The sequence below is a fragment of the Mobula hypostoma genome, chromosome 10 (assembly GCF_963921235.1).
Source record: "Mobula hypostoma chromosome 10, sMobHyp1.1, whole genome shotgun sequence".
NCBI lineage: Eukaryota > Metazoa > Chordata > Chondrichthyes > Myliobatiformes > Myliobatidae > Mobula > Mobula hypostoma.
In genome coordinates this window covers 39686040-39700711 of record NC_086106.1, presented here as the reverse complement: position 1 = coordinate 39700711, position 14672 = coordinate 39686040, and the positions used below count along the sequence as shown (strand labels likewise).

The 14672-nt window shown below is 44.1% G+C and overlaps 1 protein-coding gene across 3 annotated transcripts in view; it reads right to left on the bottom strand.

Moving 5' to 3' along the window:
• LOC134352854 (metastasis-associated protein MTA1-like) overlaps nt 1-14672 on the bottom strand; it is a 181339-nt gene that overhangs the window by 5755 nt on the left and 160912 nt on the right. For all 3 annotated transcript variants that reach the window (XM_063060373.1, XM_063060371.1, XM_063060372.1), the window contains 2 exons: nt 13299-13324; nt 10824-10978 (listed from right to left, as the gene is read on the bottom strand). In XM_063060373.1, coding sequence (XP_062916443.1) covers nt 10824-10978; nt 13299-13324 — 181 coding nt within the window. The remainder of the gene's footprint in view (nt 1-10823; nt 10979-13298; nt 13325-14672) is intronic.

Sequence of the window (14672 nt, the reverse complement as noted above, 5' to 3'; positions counted from 1 at the left end):
GTGCAGATTTTGTCAATCTTTTCACATCCACTAACTCCTACAACTACCTTGACTACACTTTAAAGTTCAAAGTAAATTTATTATCAAGTATATATACCTCACCACACACAACCCTGAAATTTATTTTCCTGCAGGCATTCACAATAAATCCAAGAATCACAATAGAATGAAAGAAAGACTAAATTCAACAGGATGGACAAACATCAGTGTGTAAATAATGACAATCTGTGCAATTACAAAGAAATAATAATATTAATAATAAAAAATAAATAACCAATAAATATTGAGTGAATGAGATGAAGAGTCCTTGAAAGTGAGACCATTTGTGGGAACAATTCAGTGACAAGTTGAGTGAAGGTATCCCCTCTGGTTCAACAGCCTGATGGCTGAAGGGTAATAACTGTTCGTGAACCTGGTGGTGTGGGTCCTGAGGCTCCTGTACTTTCTTCCTGATGGCAGCAACAAGAAGACAGCACGACTTAGATGGTGGGGGTCTTTGATGATGGATGCTGCTTTCCTGCAACAGCACTCCATGTAGATGTACTCAGTGGTGGGGAGAGCTTTACCCATGATGGATTGGGCCATATCTACTACCTTTAGTAAGATTTTCCATTTAAGGGCATTGTTGTTTTCATAGCAGGTTGTGATGCAACCAGTACTCTCCACCACACACCTATAGAGTTTGTCAACGTTTAGATGTTATGCTAAATCTTTGCAAATTGAATTGAATTGATTTTATTACTTACATCCTTCAAATACATGAGTAAAAATCTTTACATCTCCATTCACATGTGCAATTATAGTAATTTATAATAAATTTGATGTAAAACAGGTGTGACGCCAACCAAAGTTATCGGGCGATTGATGCTAATGGGAGAGATAAGAGAGACAATGCTAATGAGAGGGGAGAGAGAGATTAACGGAAAAGAAACAATTCAGAATATTGACAGACCGGTTGCTTTGAACCTGAACTATTTGAAGTTTGATGGACAGGCGATACCCCAGCAGGGGGATAAAAACAGCAGGTTCACTAGGCAGGCGACACACACCACGAGATCATGAGATAACAAGACCCTGGAAAGAGCGGTGTGCCCCCACAAGTTGGTGGGAGTTTGGAGGTCCGGTTCGCGGGAACCGACCATTTACTCACAGGGTGTAAAGGTACGATCGGTGGGAACCTGGTGTGTGTGTCCGCCCTCGCCTGGGTGCCGGGTTCACCGCGGAAGAACGGTCGTATCCGGAACGGAGGGGTCACAGTCGGTGACCACAGCGGGATAGAAGACATCAAAGGTCTGCCTGAAACAAACTGCATCCCCCCCCCCAAACGGCACAACAGCGATTACTGCGAACTGTACTAAGCTGAACTGAACTCTGCGTCACTTAAGACTGATCATTTTACCCCTAGACCGCGATAGAGCTCGGTTTGATTCCTGTTACCCTAGTTCTGTATACATGTGTGTATTATCATTGCTAACCTGTTGCATTTATATCCTTACGATTAGAGTACTGTGTTACTTATTTCTTTAATAAAACTTCATTAGTTCCTAGTAATCCAGACTCTAAAGAGTGGTCCATTTCTGCTGGTTTGGCAACCCAGTTATGGGGTATGTAACACAGGATAGTCAATATAATATAGAAATACAATTGTATCAGCATGAATTAATCAGTCTGATGGCCTGGTGGAAGAAGCTGTCCCGGAGCCTGTTGGTCCTGGCTTTAATGTTGCGGTACCGTTTCCCGGATGGTAGCAGCTGGAACAGTTGTGGTTGGGGTGACTCAGGTCCCCAATGATTGGGCCCTTTTTACACACCTGTCTTTGTAAATGTCCAAAATAGCAGAAGGTTCACAACTACAGATATGCTGGGCTGTCCGCACAATTCTCTGCAGAATCCTGCGATTAAGGGAAGTACATTTCCCATACTAGGCAGTGATGCAGCCAGTCAGGATGCTCTCAATCATGCCCCTATTCTTAGAATTTAGGGGGGGGGCCATACCAAACTTCTTCAACCGTCTGAGGTGAAAGAAGCGCTGTTGTGTCTTTTTCACCACACTAAGGGAGTGGAGGGCCTTGCTTTCTTACATGTTGGGCCCAAAACAGATCCTCTGAAATGAATACATCAAGGAATTTAAAGTTGATGACTTTCTCCATCTCTGATCACTTGATGTGAACTGGCTCATGGACCCCTGGTTTGCTCCTCCTTAAGTTAATAATCATCTCCTTGGCCTTGTTAACATTGAGTGACAGGTTGTTATGGCACCACTCAGCCAGATTTACCAATCACTCTCATAGTGTAACCACCTTTGATTGGGTGAACAACAGAGGTGTCGTCAGTAAACTTAAATATGACATTGGAGTTGTACTCACAGTCACAAGTATAAAGTGAATACAGCAGGGGGCTAGCATTAAATCTTGTGGTGCATCTGTGCTGATGGAGATTGTGGAGGAGTTGCCTTTGCCAATCAAAACTGACTGAAGTCTGCAAGTGAATAAATCGAGGATCCAGTTGCACAAGGAGGTATTGAGGCCAAAAACTTTAAGCTTCTTTCAAATCTGTCTCTTGAAAGGATGTTTTCACTTTCTTAGTTTCTCCACCTCATCAGCTCTCAAGATGAAGACTTCCATTCCAAGCAATCTGAAATATCCTTCTTTTTCAGGAAACACAGCTTCCCCTCTGCTGTGACTAAAAGGCAGAGCAGCAGAATTAGGCAATTTGGCCCATCGAGTCAGCTCTGCCACTTGATCATGGCTGATCCATTTCCCTCTCAAACCCACTCTCCTGCATTCCTTTCATGCCCTCACTTACCAAGAATCTATCAACCTCTGCTTTAAATATACCCAATGACCTGGCCACCACAGCCACCTGCGGTTATCAATTCCACAGTTTCACCACCCTCTGGCTCCTCATCTCCATTCTAAATGGACATCCCTCTAATGTCGGGCTGTGCCCTCTGGTCCTAGACTCCACCATTACAGGAAACATTCTCTCCATATCCACTCCATCTAGGCCTTTCAACATTGAATAGGTTTCAATGAGATCCCTCCTCATCCTTCTAAATTCCAGCGAGTACAGGCCCAGATCCATCAAAAGCTCCTCATTCCTAAGATCATTTTCATCAACCTCCTTTGAACTCTCTCTTCAATGTCAGCACACGCTTTCTTAGATAAGGGGCCCAAATCTGTGCCATCTGACCGGAGGGATTTTCGATCCATCCGATGGACTGCACAGCGTCTTCAGGCAAGATGAGGAGAGGTGGTGTCTGCCGACTGATCAACACTGCGTGGTGCTCGGATACAGTGGCACTGACAAGCTCCTGCAGCCCGGACCTGGAACACCTGTCAGTGAAGTGTCGTCCCTACTATCTGCCACGGGAATTCACCTCAGTCATACTGACAGCAGTCTACATTCCCCCCCAGGTGGACGTGGAGTGTGCTCTGAACATACTGTATGCCAACATCAGTGAACTTGAGACCAGGTATCCAGAGGCTTTGCTCATTACAGCCGGGGACTTCAACCAGGTCAACCTCAGAAAGGCGCTGCCAAAGTTATACCAATATGTCTCCTGCCCCACTAGAGGCCCGAATATACTTGACCACTGCTACACAGCAGTCAAGGATGCCTACCATTCCGTCCCACGACCTCACATCGGAGGAAATGGATGAGGTCCTCTGTGACTTTGAATCGGTGGACTGGTTAGTATTCAAGGACTCGGCAGCTAACCTCGATTCTTGATAAGTGGGGGCGATAACCTCAAGCTGTCACGGACTTTATCTGGAAATGCACAAAGGACTGTGTGTCTTGCAAGACAATCCGGGTACCTTGGATGAATTATGAGGTCAAGTCCCTTTTGAAGCCTATAGCTGCGGCTTTTAGGTCCGGGGATACCAGTTGCTACACGGAATCCAGGCGTGAACTCCGGAAAGCCATTAAGGGCACCAAGAGGCAATATTGAGCCAAGTTGGAAGCCCAGGCTAACCAGAGGGATGCCAGTAGACTATGGCAGGGTCTAAATGAGATCACTGGGCGCAAAGAAAAGGCTGGGAATATCAATAACTGTGGCGTTTCTCTTCCTGACAAACTTAACGTATTCTACGCAAGATTCAAACAGAAGAGGAGCGTCCTGCTCCCCCCGGATGAACCGAACCTGGTGGCATCGAGATTCATCGTCACTGAGGAGGACGTTAGAAGGGCCTTCCTGAAGATAAATCCAAGGAAGGCAACGGGTCCAGATGGCGTTCCGGAACGGGTTCTCCAGGCCTGTGCAAGAGAGCTAGCTGGAGTGTTTGCTGACATCTTCAACTGCTCCTTGCTTCAGTACAAGATCCCGTCGTGTTTTAAGAAGGCAATGATAATCCCGGTGCCGAAGAAGAGCAAGGTGGCATGCCTGAATGACTATTGACCTGTGGCTCTGACATCAATTGCTATGAAGTGCTTCGAAAGGTTGGTTATGGCACACATCAACCACAGCCTACCAGTCAACCTCGACGCTTTGCAAATTGCCTACCGGAGCAACAGGTCAACGGCAGATGCCATCTCTCTGGCCCTACATTCCTCCTTAGAACACCTGGAGAATAAAGAGGCACATGTAAGGCTCCTTTTCATTGACTACAGCTCTGCCTTTAATAACATCATTCCAAATAAACTGATTCCTAAGCTCCGGAACCTGGACCTTAGCACTCAGATCTGCAGCTGGATGTTCAACTTCCAGACAGGACCCAGGCTGTAAAAATAGGGGACAAGTTCTCCTCTACAATCACTCTGGGCACCGATGCTCCACAAGGCTGTGTACTCAGCCCCCTGCTGTACTCACTGTACACCCATGATTGTGTAGCCAAGTTTCTATTGAACTCAATATATAAGTTTGCTGATGACACCACAATTAGGTGATCATGACAGCTAAGTGCATGACCATACACTGCTCGACACTGTACTCCTTTTGCCACTTCTTTACCCATTCTCCGAATCTGTCTAAATCCTTCTACAGCCTCCCTGCAGCTACCTGCCCCTCCACCTATCAAAACCATGAATTCTGTCATCCAAATCATTGACAATCAATGTAAAAAGAAGTGGTCCCAACACAGACCCCTGTGGGACACTAGTCACTGGTAGAAAAGGCTCCCTTTATTCCCACTCTTTGCCTCCCGGCAATCAGCCAACTCTCTATCCATGCTACTATCTTTCCCGTAATACCATGGGCTCTTATCTTATGAAGCAGCCTCATGTGTGGCAATTTGTCAAAGGCCTACTAAAAATCTAAGTACACAACACCCACCAATTCTACTTTGCCTATCCTGCTTGTTATTTCCTCAAAGAATTCCAACAGATTTGTCAGGCAAGATTTTCCCTTAAAGAAATCATACTGACTTTGGCCTATTTTATCATGTGCCTCAAACATCATCCTTAACAATTGACTCCTGAGATCAGGCTAACTGGTCTATAATTTCCTTTCTTCTGCCTGCCTCCCTTGAAGAGTGAAGTGACATTTGTAAATTTCCAGTACTCCGGAACCATGCCAGAACCTAGTAATTCTTGAATGATTATTACGAATGCCTCCACAATCTCTTCAGCTACCTCTTTCAGAATCCTGTTGTGTAGCCCATCTGGACCAGATGGCTAATCTACCTTCAGACCGTTCAGCTTCCCAAGTGCCTACTCTCTCTATAATAGCAACTACACTCACTTCTTTCCCCTGACACTCTTGAACTTCTGGCATATTGCTGGTGACTTTCACAGTGAAAACTGATGCGAAGTACTTATTCAGTTCATCACTACTTCCCCAACATCATTTTGCAGCTGTCTGATATTCACTCTCATCTCTCTTTTACTCTTTTCATATCTAAAAATTTTTAGGTATCCTCTTTTGATATTATTGGCTAGCTTACCTTCATTTTTCATCTTTTCCCTCCTTATGATTTTTTAGTTGCCTTCTGTTGTTTCTTAAAAGCTTCCCAATTTTCTAACTTCCTACTAATTTTTGCTCTATTATATGACCTCTCTTTGGCTTTTATGTTACTTTTGACTTCTCTTGTAAGCCTTGGTTGCATAATCCTGCTTTTAGAATACTTCTTCTTTGGGACATATCTATCCTGTGACTTCCAAATTGCTCCAAGAAATTCCAGCTATTGGTGTCAGCCTTGCTAATGACCCCTTCCAATTAACTTTGGTCAGCTCCTCTCTCCTGCCTCTGTAATTCCCTTTACTCTACTGTAATACCGATACATTTGACTTTAGCTTCTTCCTCTCAAATTATAGGGTTAATCCTATCATATTATGACTACTGCCTCCTAAGAGTTCCTTTACCTGAAGCTCCTCAATCAAATCTGGTTCATTATAATATATCCAATCCAAAATAGCTGATTCCTTAGTGGGCTAACCACAAGCTGCTTTAAAAAGCCATCTTGTAGGCATTCTACAAATTCTCTCTCTTGGGATCCAAAATCAGTACCAACCCGATTTTCCCAATCTAACCGCATATTGAAATCCACCATGACCATTATAATATTGCCGTTTTGATATTGTCTATCTCCCATTGTAAGTGGTAGCCTACATTCTGGCTATTGTTCAGATGCCCATACATAATTCACATCAGTTCCTAACTCTACCCATGACTTCTACAACTTCCAATCTTGTCACCTCTAAGGATTTTATTCCATTTTTTACCAACAGAGCCAGAGCCATGCCACCCCGCCCAACCTACTTCCCTGTCCTTTTGATAACCTCCCAACCATAATCTTCTTTCAGCCACAACTCAGTGATGCCCACATCGTCACACCTGCCAATCTCCAACTGCGTGACAAGATCATCAACCTTCTTCCGTATGCTGCGTGCATTTAAATAAAACACCTTCAGTCTGTATTCATCACCCCTTTTGATTTTGTCCCCGTTACACAGCAACTCATCCCATTGACTGCAATTTTGCCTTATCATCTGCCTGTCCTTCCTGACATTCTCACCACACACTGTCTCTGCTTCTATACCAACTGCCCCATTTTCAGCCCTACCACTGTTTCCACCCCCCTGTCTAATTAGAGGTTCTCAATCTGTGGTCCAAGGACCACTCAGTTAATGGTAGGAGTCCATGGCATAAAAAAGTTGGGAACCCCTGGTTTAACACCCTCCTCAAACAGTTCTAGCAAACCTGCACGCAAGGATATTGCACCTCCTCAGGTTTGGTGTATCCCATCCCTCTTGTACAGGTCACACCTTCCCCAGAAGAGATTCCAATGTTGCAGAAATCTGAAACCCCACCCCCTGCACCAGTTCCTCAGCTACGCATTCATTCACTTATTCATCCTATTCTTACCCTCATTGGCAGGTGGTACAGGCACCAATCCAGAGATTACTACCTTGGGGGTCCTGTTTCTCAGCTTTCTACCTAGATCCTGACACGAAGCTGGGTGGCAGTGTTAGCAGTGAGGAGGATGCTAAGAGGATGCAGGGTGACTTGGATAGGTTGGGTGAGTGGGCAAACTCATGGCAGATGCAATTTAATGTGGATAAATGTGAAGTTATCCACTTTGGTGGCAAAAATAGGAAAACAGATTATTATCTGAATGGTGGCCAATTAGGAAAAGGGGAGGTGCAACGAGACCTGGGTGTCATTATACACCAGTCATTGAAAGTGGGCATGCAGGTACAGCAGGCGGTGAAAAAGGCGAATGGTATGCTGGCATTTATAGCAAGAGGATTCGAGTACAGGAGCAGGGAGGTACTACTGCATTTGTACAAGGCCTTGGTGAGACCACACCTGGAGTATTGTGTGCAGTTTTGGTCCCCTAATCTGAGGAAAGACATCTTTGCCATAGAGGGAGTACAAAGAAGGTTCACCAGATTGATTCCTGGGATGGCAGGACTTTCATATGAAGAAAGACTGGATGAACTGGGCTTGTACTCGTTGGAATTTAGAAGATTGAGGGGGGATCTGATTGAAACGTATAAGATCCTAAAGGGATTGGACAGGCTAGATGCAGGAAGATTGTTCCCGATGTTGGGGAAGTCCAGAACGAGGGGTCACAGTTTGAGGATAGAGGGGAAGCCTTTTAGGACCGAGATTAGGAAAAACTTCTTCACACAGAGAGTGGTGAATCTGTGGAATTCTCTGCCACAGGAAACTGTTGAGGCCAGTTCATTGGCTATGTTTAAGAGGGAGTTAGATATGGCCCTTGTGGCTACAGGGGTCAGGGGGTATGGAGGGAAGGCTGGGGCGGGGTTCTGAGTTGGATGATCAGCCATGATCATAATAAATGGCGGTGCAGGCTCGAAGAGCCGAATGGCCTACTCCTGCACCTATTTTCTATGTTTCTATGTTTCTATCCCTAAAATCCCTCTTCAGGACCTTCACACCTTGTCTACCTCTGCCAATATGTACCAAGAATTCTGGCTGCTCACCCGCACCCTTCAGAATGCCATGGAAGCAATCTACGATGTCCCTGACCCCGGCACCTGGAAGGCAATATATCATTTGAGTGTCTCCATCACATCCAGTCTATTCCTCTAACTATGGTATCTCATATCACTACTGCAGTTCTCTTCTCCCCTCTTCCTTCTGAGCCACAGCACCAGAGATCTAGTCGCTGTGGCTTTCTCTAGTAGGTAGTCACCCCTTCCCCAACAGTATCCAAAGCAGTATACTTATTAATTAGGGGAATGGCCACAGGAGTACTCTGCACTGGCTGCCCATTTCCCTTCCCTCTCCTGACAGTCACCCAAGTACTTGCCACCTGCAATGTAGCTCCGATCTAACATCTCCTGAGCTGAAGGTCACTGAGCTGCAGCTCCAGTTCCTTAACATGTTCCCTGAGGAGCTGCAGCTCTGTTCACCTGATGCAGATGTGGCTATGCAGGAGACTGGAGGTCTCCCAGAATTCCCACATCTCACACAAAACCCCTGGAGCCATTGTCACTGCACTAACAGACAAAGAATGAAGAAGAAACCGAAACCTAATGTGCCAAAACTTCCTTACTCTAACACCTGTTCACTCACAGAATGGCCGCTTCGCTTGTCCCTACCTTATTTTTACTTGCCATTGTTAATGAACCTTGATTTGATTGAGCCACCAGAAAATGCTAAAAGTCTGTGAATGGTCCTTCTTAAATCTCATTGACAAACCTAAGTTGCCTCCTCTCTCGTTCCCAATTCAATTGGGCCGCCAGAAAAATGCCCGAAAGCCCGCGAACATTCCTTTTTAAGTTTCATTCACAGATCTGTGAGTTGTCTCCTGTTGCTTCCAATTCAATTGAGCTGCCGGGTGATGGAGCCCTCTATCACATTTCCTCTCATTTCTGGACTAACGACATTTTTGACCTATTTGTACCTTTAAGAAAATCCTGTTTATATTTAAAGCCTTAAGTTCCACCCTCAGAATTAGATTTTGAAACTCTACCACTCATTTACTCCTCACATCCTCATACTTAAAATTAAACACCATATGCTCCTGCTATTTTCCACAGATCACTAAGCTTCACGTGTTGCAAGACCTCAAAATCATGCTTTGTCTTTCACAGAATCATAGAAACCAAAAACACAGAAGGGTGGTCGTTTAGTTCATCGTATCCATGGAAAATGTAAACTACCGAATTGGTCTAACTTCACTTTCTAGCTCCTAAGTTGTCATCTTGCAGGTTACAACATATCAAGCTGTTCCTCCAGGTACATCGCAAACTTGGTCAAGGCAATGAGTTACAGAACCTTAACATGCTTTGGTAATTTAAAAAATATTTTTCATCTCCTTTCTAATGCTATTATCTTAAACCTATGATCAACCAACTATAAATTACCCTAAGAAAAAGTACTGCTCTTCCTACCATTGCCTTTGCCTCTTTTTGCAAAGAAAACAATTCCAGCCTGACACACATTTCATCATCGCAAACATGAGGAAATCTGCAGGTGCTGGAATTTCAAGCAACACACATAAAAGTTGCTGGTGAACGCAGAAGGCCAGGCAGCATCTATCTCTAGGAAGAGGTACAGTCGCCGTTTCGGGTTGAGACCCTTCGTCAGGACCAACTGAAAGAAGAGCTAGTAAGAGATTTGAAAGACATTTCATCATGATTAAATTTCTTCACCTTGAGTAACTGCATAAAGTCTCCTCATCCTCATTACCACCATCACATTTTTACTTGTGAGATGTGGCACCCAAAAGAATATGCAGTATCACATTGGTGCAACACAGAAACAAGCTCTTCGCCAAAAACGATTTGTAGGAAAAAAATCGGCACGTACACGCATGCGCACACAGGTGCTCGCGCAAGGGTTCATGGTCATGGTAGTCTTTCTCGGGGTAAACACAAGTGTCCTGAATTTGACTGCTACTCTTGTCCATTGGCAACTCTACCACCCGCGCCCCCCACCCCACCCCAGTCAGCCGGTCTGCAGTACAAAAAAGGTTGGGGATCCCTGCTATACACTTCTCAGTGTCTTACCTTTCATTTCTCTAGCCTCCTTCTCCTCCCTCACAATTCTCCAGATTGAATCCCAACCGTTCCCTACCCTGGCTTGGAGCTGGAAGCCAGGTTTCAGTGGTCTCTGCAATTTATGCATCCATATCCTTGTGACTTCTACTATCCTTGGTTTAATCCATAATCTTTTAATTTGCCAAACCCTTATGACACCTGTTTATTCATCCAATCTCTCCTTTTGCTCTTCTGAATATAAAAGCAACTATCAAGAGATGTGAAAATAGGACAAAGAATTTCAAAATGGAGTTCAAGTCCTGACATAAATTGACAGAATATACTAATAAAGATGCATTACCAGTTTCAATAGACTTGCTATGATTCACATGATATAGTATATAAAGGACACAAGAGTAATATATTAATTACCGAGTCTCATCTGTTGCTATGAAAAGCACATCATCGGGTGCATCAATCCAGTTCATTCTCCTCCCCTTCATTGGTGGAAGGGAGCCGGGCTTCAGCACCTTAGAGTTTCTTGAGTATGGCTTCCCATTTATCATATAACCCCGGTTAATGGCCGTCTGTGACACAAGGCAAACAATTACTACTCAGGAGTACAAGAAAAGGATCTGCAAAAGACAACTCCTCCTGTCCTTTAATCGTTCCACGTTGTAAATGTGAACTCTGCAAACCTGAACCCCTTATCATTTTATATAGTTAAACCACATTTTTGTTTACATCTTTAACAGACCAATTGAATAATTACTTTGGTTCTGTCTTCACTAAGGAGGACATAAATAATCTTCCAGAAATAGTAAGGGACAGAGGGTCCAGTGAGATGGAGGAACTGAGTGAAATACATGTTAGTAGGGAAGTGGTGTTAGGTAAATTGAAGGGATTGAAGGCAGATAAATCCCCAGGGCCAGATGGTCTGCATCCCAGAGTGCTTAAGGAAGTAGCCCAAGAAATAGTGGATGCATTAGTGATAATTTTTCCAAAACTCGTTAGATTCTGGACTAGTTCCTGAGGATTGGAGGGTGGCTAATGTAACCCCACTTTTTAAAAAAGGAGAGAGAAATCGGGGAATTATAGGCCGGTTAGCCTAACGTCGGTGGTGGGGAAACTGCTGGAGTCAGTTATCAAGGATGTGATAACAGCACATTTGGAAAGCGGTGAAATGATCGGACAAAGTCGGCATGGATTTGTGAAAGGAAAATCATGTCTGACGAATCTCATAGAATTTTTTGAGGATGTAACTAGTAGAGTGGATAGGGGAGAACCAGTGGATGTGGTATATTTGGATTTTCAAAAGGCTTTTGACAAGGTCCCACACAGGAGATTAGTGTGCAAACTTAAAGCACACGGTATTGGGGGTAAGGTATTGGTGTGGGTGGAGAATTGGTTAGCAGACAGGAAGCAAAGAGTGGGAATAAACGGGACCTTTTCAGAATGGCAGGCGGTGACTAGTGGGGTACCGCAAGGCTCAGTGCTGGGACCCCAGTTGTTTACAATATATATTAATGACTTGGATGAGGGAATTAAATGCAGCATCTCCAAGTTTGCGGATGACACGAAGCTGGGTGGCAGTGTTAGCAGTGAGGAGGATGCTAAGAGGATGCAGGGTGACTTGGATAGGTTGGGTGAGTGGGCAAACTCATGGCAGATGCAATTTAATGTGGATAAATGTGAAGTTATCCACTTTGGTGGCAAAAATAGGAAAACAGATTATTATCTGAATGGTGGCCGATTAGGAAAAGGGGAGGTGCAACGAGACCTGGGTGTCATTATACACCAGTCATTGAAAGTGGGTATGCAGGTACAGCAGGCAGTGAAAAAGGCGAACGGTATGCTGGCATTTATAGCGAGAGGATTCGAGTACAGGAGCAGGGAGGTACTACTGCAGTTGTACAAGGCCTTGGTGAGACCACACCTGGAGTATTGTGTGCAGTTTTGGTCCCCTAATCTGAGGAAAGACATCTTTGCCATAGAGGGAGTACAAAGAAGGTTCACCAGATTGATTCCTGGGATGGCAGGTCTTTCATATGAAGAAAGACTGGATGAACTGGGCTTGTACTCGTTGGAATTTAGAAGATTGAGGGGGGATCTGATTGAAACGTATAAGATCCTAAAGGGATTGGACAGGCTAGATGCGGGAAGATTGTTCCCGATGTTGGGGAGGTCCAGAACGAGGGGTCACAGTTTGAGGATAGAGGGGAAGCCTTTTAGGACCGAGATTAGGAAAAACTTCTTCACACAGAGAGTGGTGAATCTGTGGAATTCTCTGCCACAGCAAACTGTTGAGGCCAGTTCATTGGCTATGTTTAAGAGGGAGTTAGATATGGCCCTTGTGGCTACAGGGGTCAGAGGGTATGGAGGGACGGCTGGGTTCTGAGTTGGATGATCAGCCACGATCATAATAAATGGCGGTGCAGGCTCGAAGGGCCGAATGGCCTACTCCTGCACCTATTTTCTATGTTTCTATACTCCCATGACACTTAATAGATCACCTGCCATGAGAACCCTGATGTCAGCAGTGGGTCATGAAGATTCAAACCCTTGCTATGCTATCCTGAAAGAGTGATGTGATCATGTATAGTCAGATCATGCATGTGCTATCTGCTTTTGAGAGTGCTTGAGGGGACAGAATAGGGTATGATTTACTCTGCGTCCATCCCATGCACTACTTACCTTGGGATAATTTATTCTTAAGATAATATGTGCTGAATGATCGATAGGGTAACGTACAGAGGTTTTACATTGTTCTCTAATCACTGTGACACCAACAAGAGAATTTGATGACCGTGCTGAAATCGGACTTCGCACACAAGCACAAATTAAAATATACTTTAAAAGAAATTGCCCAAATTAAAATGTAACATGCATCATGACACAAAAACTTACCATCTGTCTAACTTGTCCATGATTAGCTAAAAAACAAACCAAAAAGTAGTTTAGTATTGTGTATAACAATAACAAGTAAATGTCTCACCACCGGTTATATAACAGAGAGATGTGTTTTCAGATACAAAGCACAATGAGCAAACATTCTTAAAAACTCTGGGGAATAGAGTTTGGTGTGTAAAGTCAATAATCCATTCCTCCTACCAAATTGACCCCAAGCTCAAGTTTCATCAATGGACATTTTTAACCAACCAGCATTTTGAAGTACCTGAAGCATCGATGCTACGGATAAACTAATAATCAATATATTGGAAATATTTTTTAAAAATCACACTGTATTCATTGGAACCCCACAAACCTTTTAACATCATCATCATGCCAGTGATATTGTCTGTTAAATCTGTATACAGGGGCTCAGGCAGTATATTTAAACACTGCTGTATCACAGACTTTTTCTGAAGCCTGTCTAGTTTTCTAGTTTTCCACTTCAGAGGCAATGAATTGTACAAAGGTGAGCATTGGAGTCAAAGGTTGAATAACCACACAATCTATTGAGGCTTGGCTGCTAGGTATTACACCGGGTTCCCACTCCTAGTCACCTTGCTGTGTTGAAGACTGCAGGCTAGGACAGATTTGACACTGATGTCAGCCTTTGAAGAGGCAACAGATAGCAATTAGCACCCATTAAATTAAAAGTGGGGGAGGGAAAAATCACCTGTTCTCCAAGCCACAGAACAAACAGGAAAGGACTCTGTGCATGGAGGCTCACCACTGAATACACAGAACTCTGAGGAGTTAGTATTGGAATTGGACAATCAACAGAACAAAAGGAAAAAGACAACTGACTGAAAATGCTAGAAACACCAGCAGGTTAGTCAGCAGCCATAGAGAAGGAAACTGAGTTAACATTTCAAAACAAAAACCTGTCATGACAAGTTCTGACAAAAGGTCTTCAATCTTAAGTGTTTATGTTTCACTTTCTCTAGATATTGGTATACCTATTGAGTGTTTCCCACATGTGTTTGTTTATTAATTTCAGATTTCCAGCAGCTACATTGTTTAGGGTTAGGGTTAGGGTCGTCAAAATCTTCGAAAACTACACCACAGTAGCATAGCAATTGGTGCGAAGCTATTACAGCTTGGAGCATTCCAGAGTTCAGTTCTGGCGCTGTTCTATAAGGAGCCCCTGTGCACTTGCCCCCCCCCACCCCTTGGTTTCTAGGGCTCTTTGGTCTCATCCCACAGTCCAAAGTCCGGGTAGGCTGATTAGTTATTGTAAGTTACCCCATCATTAGGTTAGGGTTAATCAGGTTTGTCAAGGATTGCTGGGGCAGCATGGTTTGAAGGGCTAGAAGGGCCTATTCCGCACTGTAT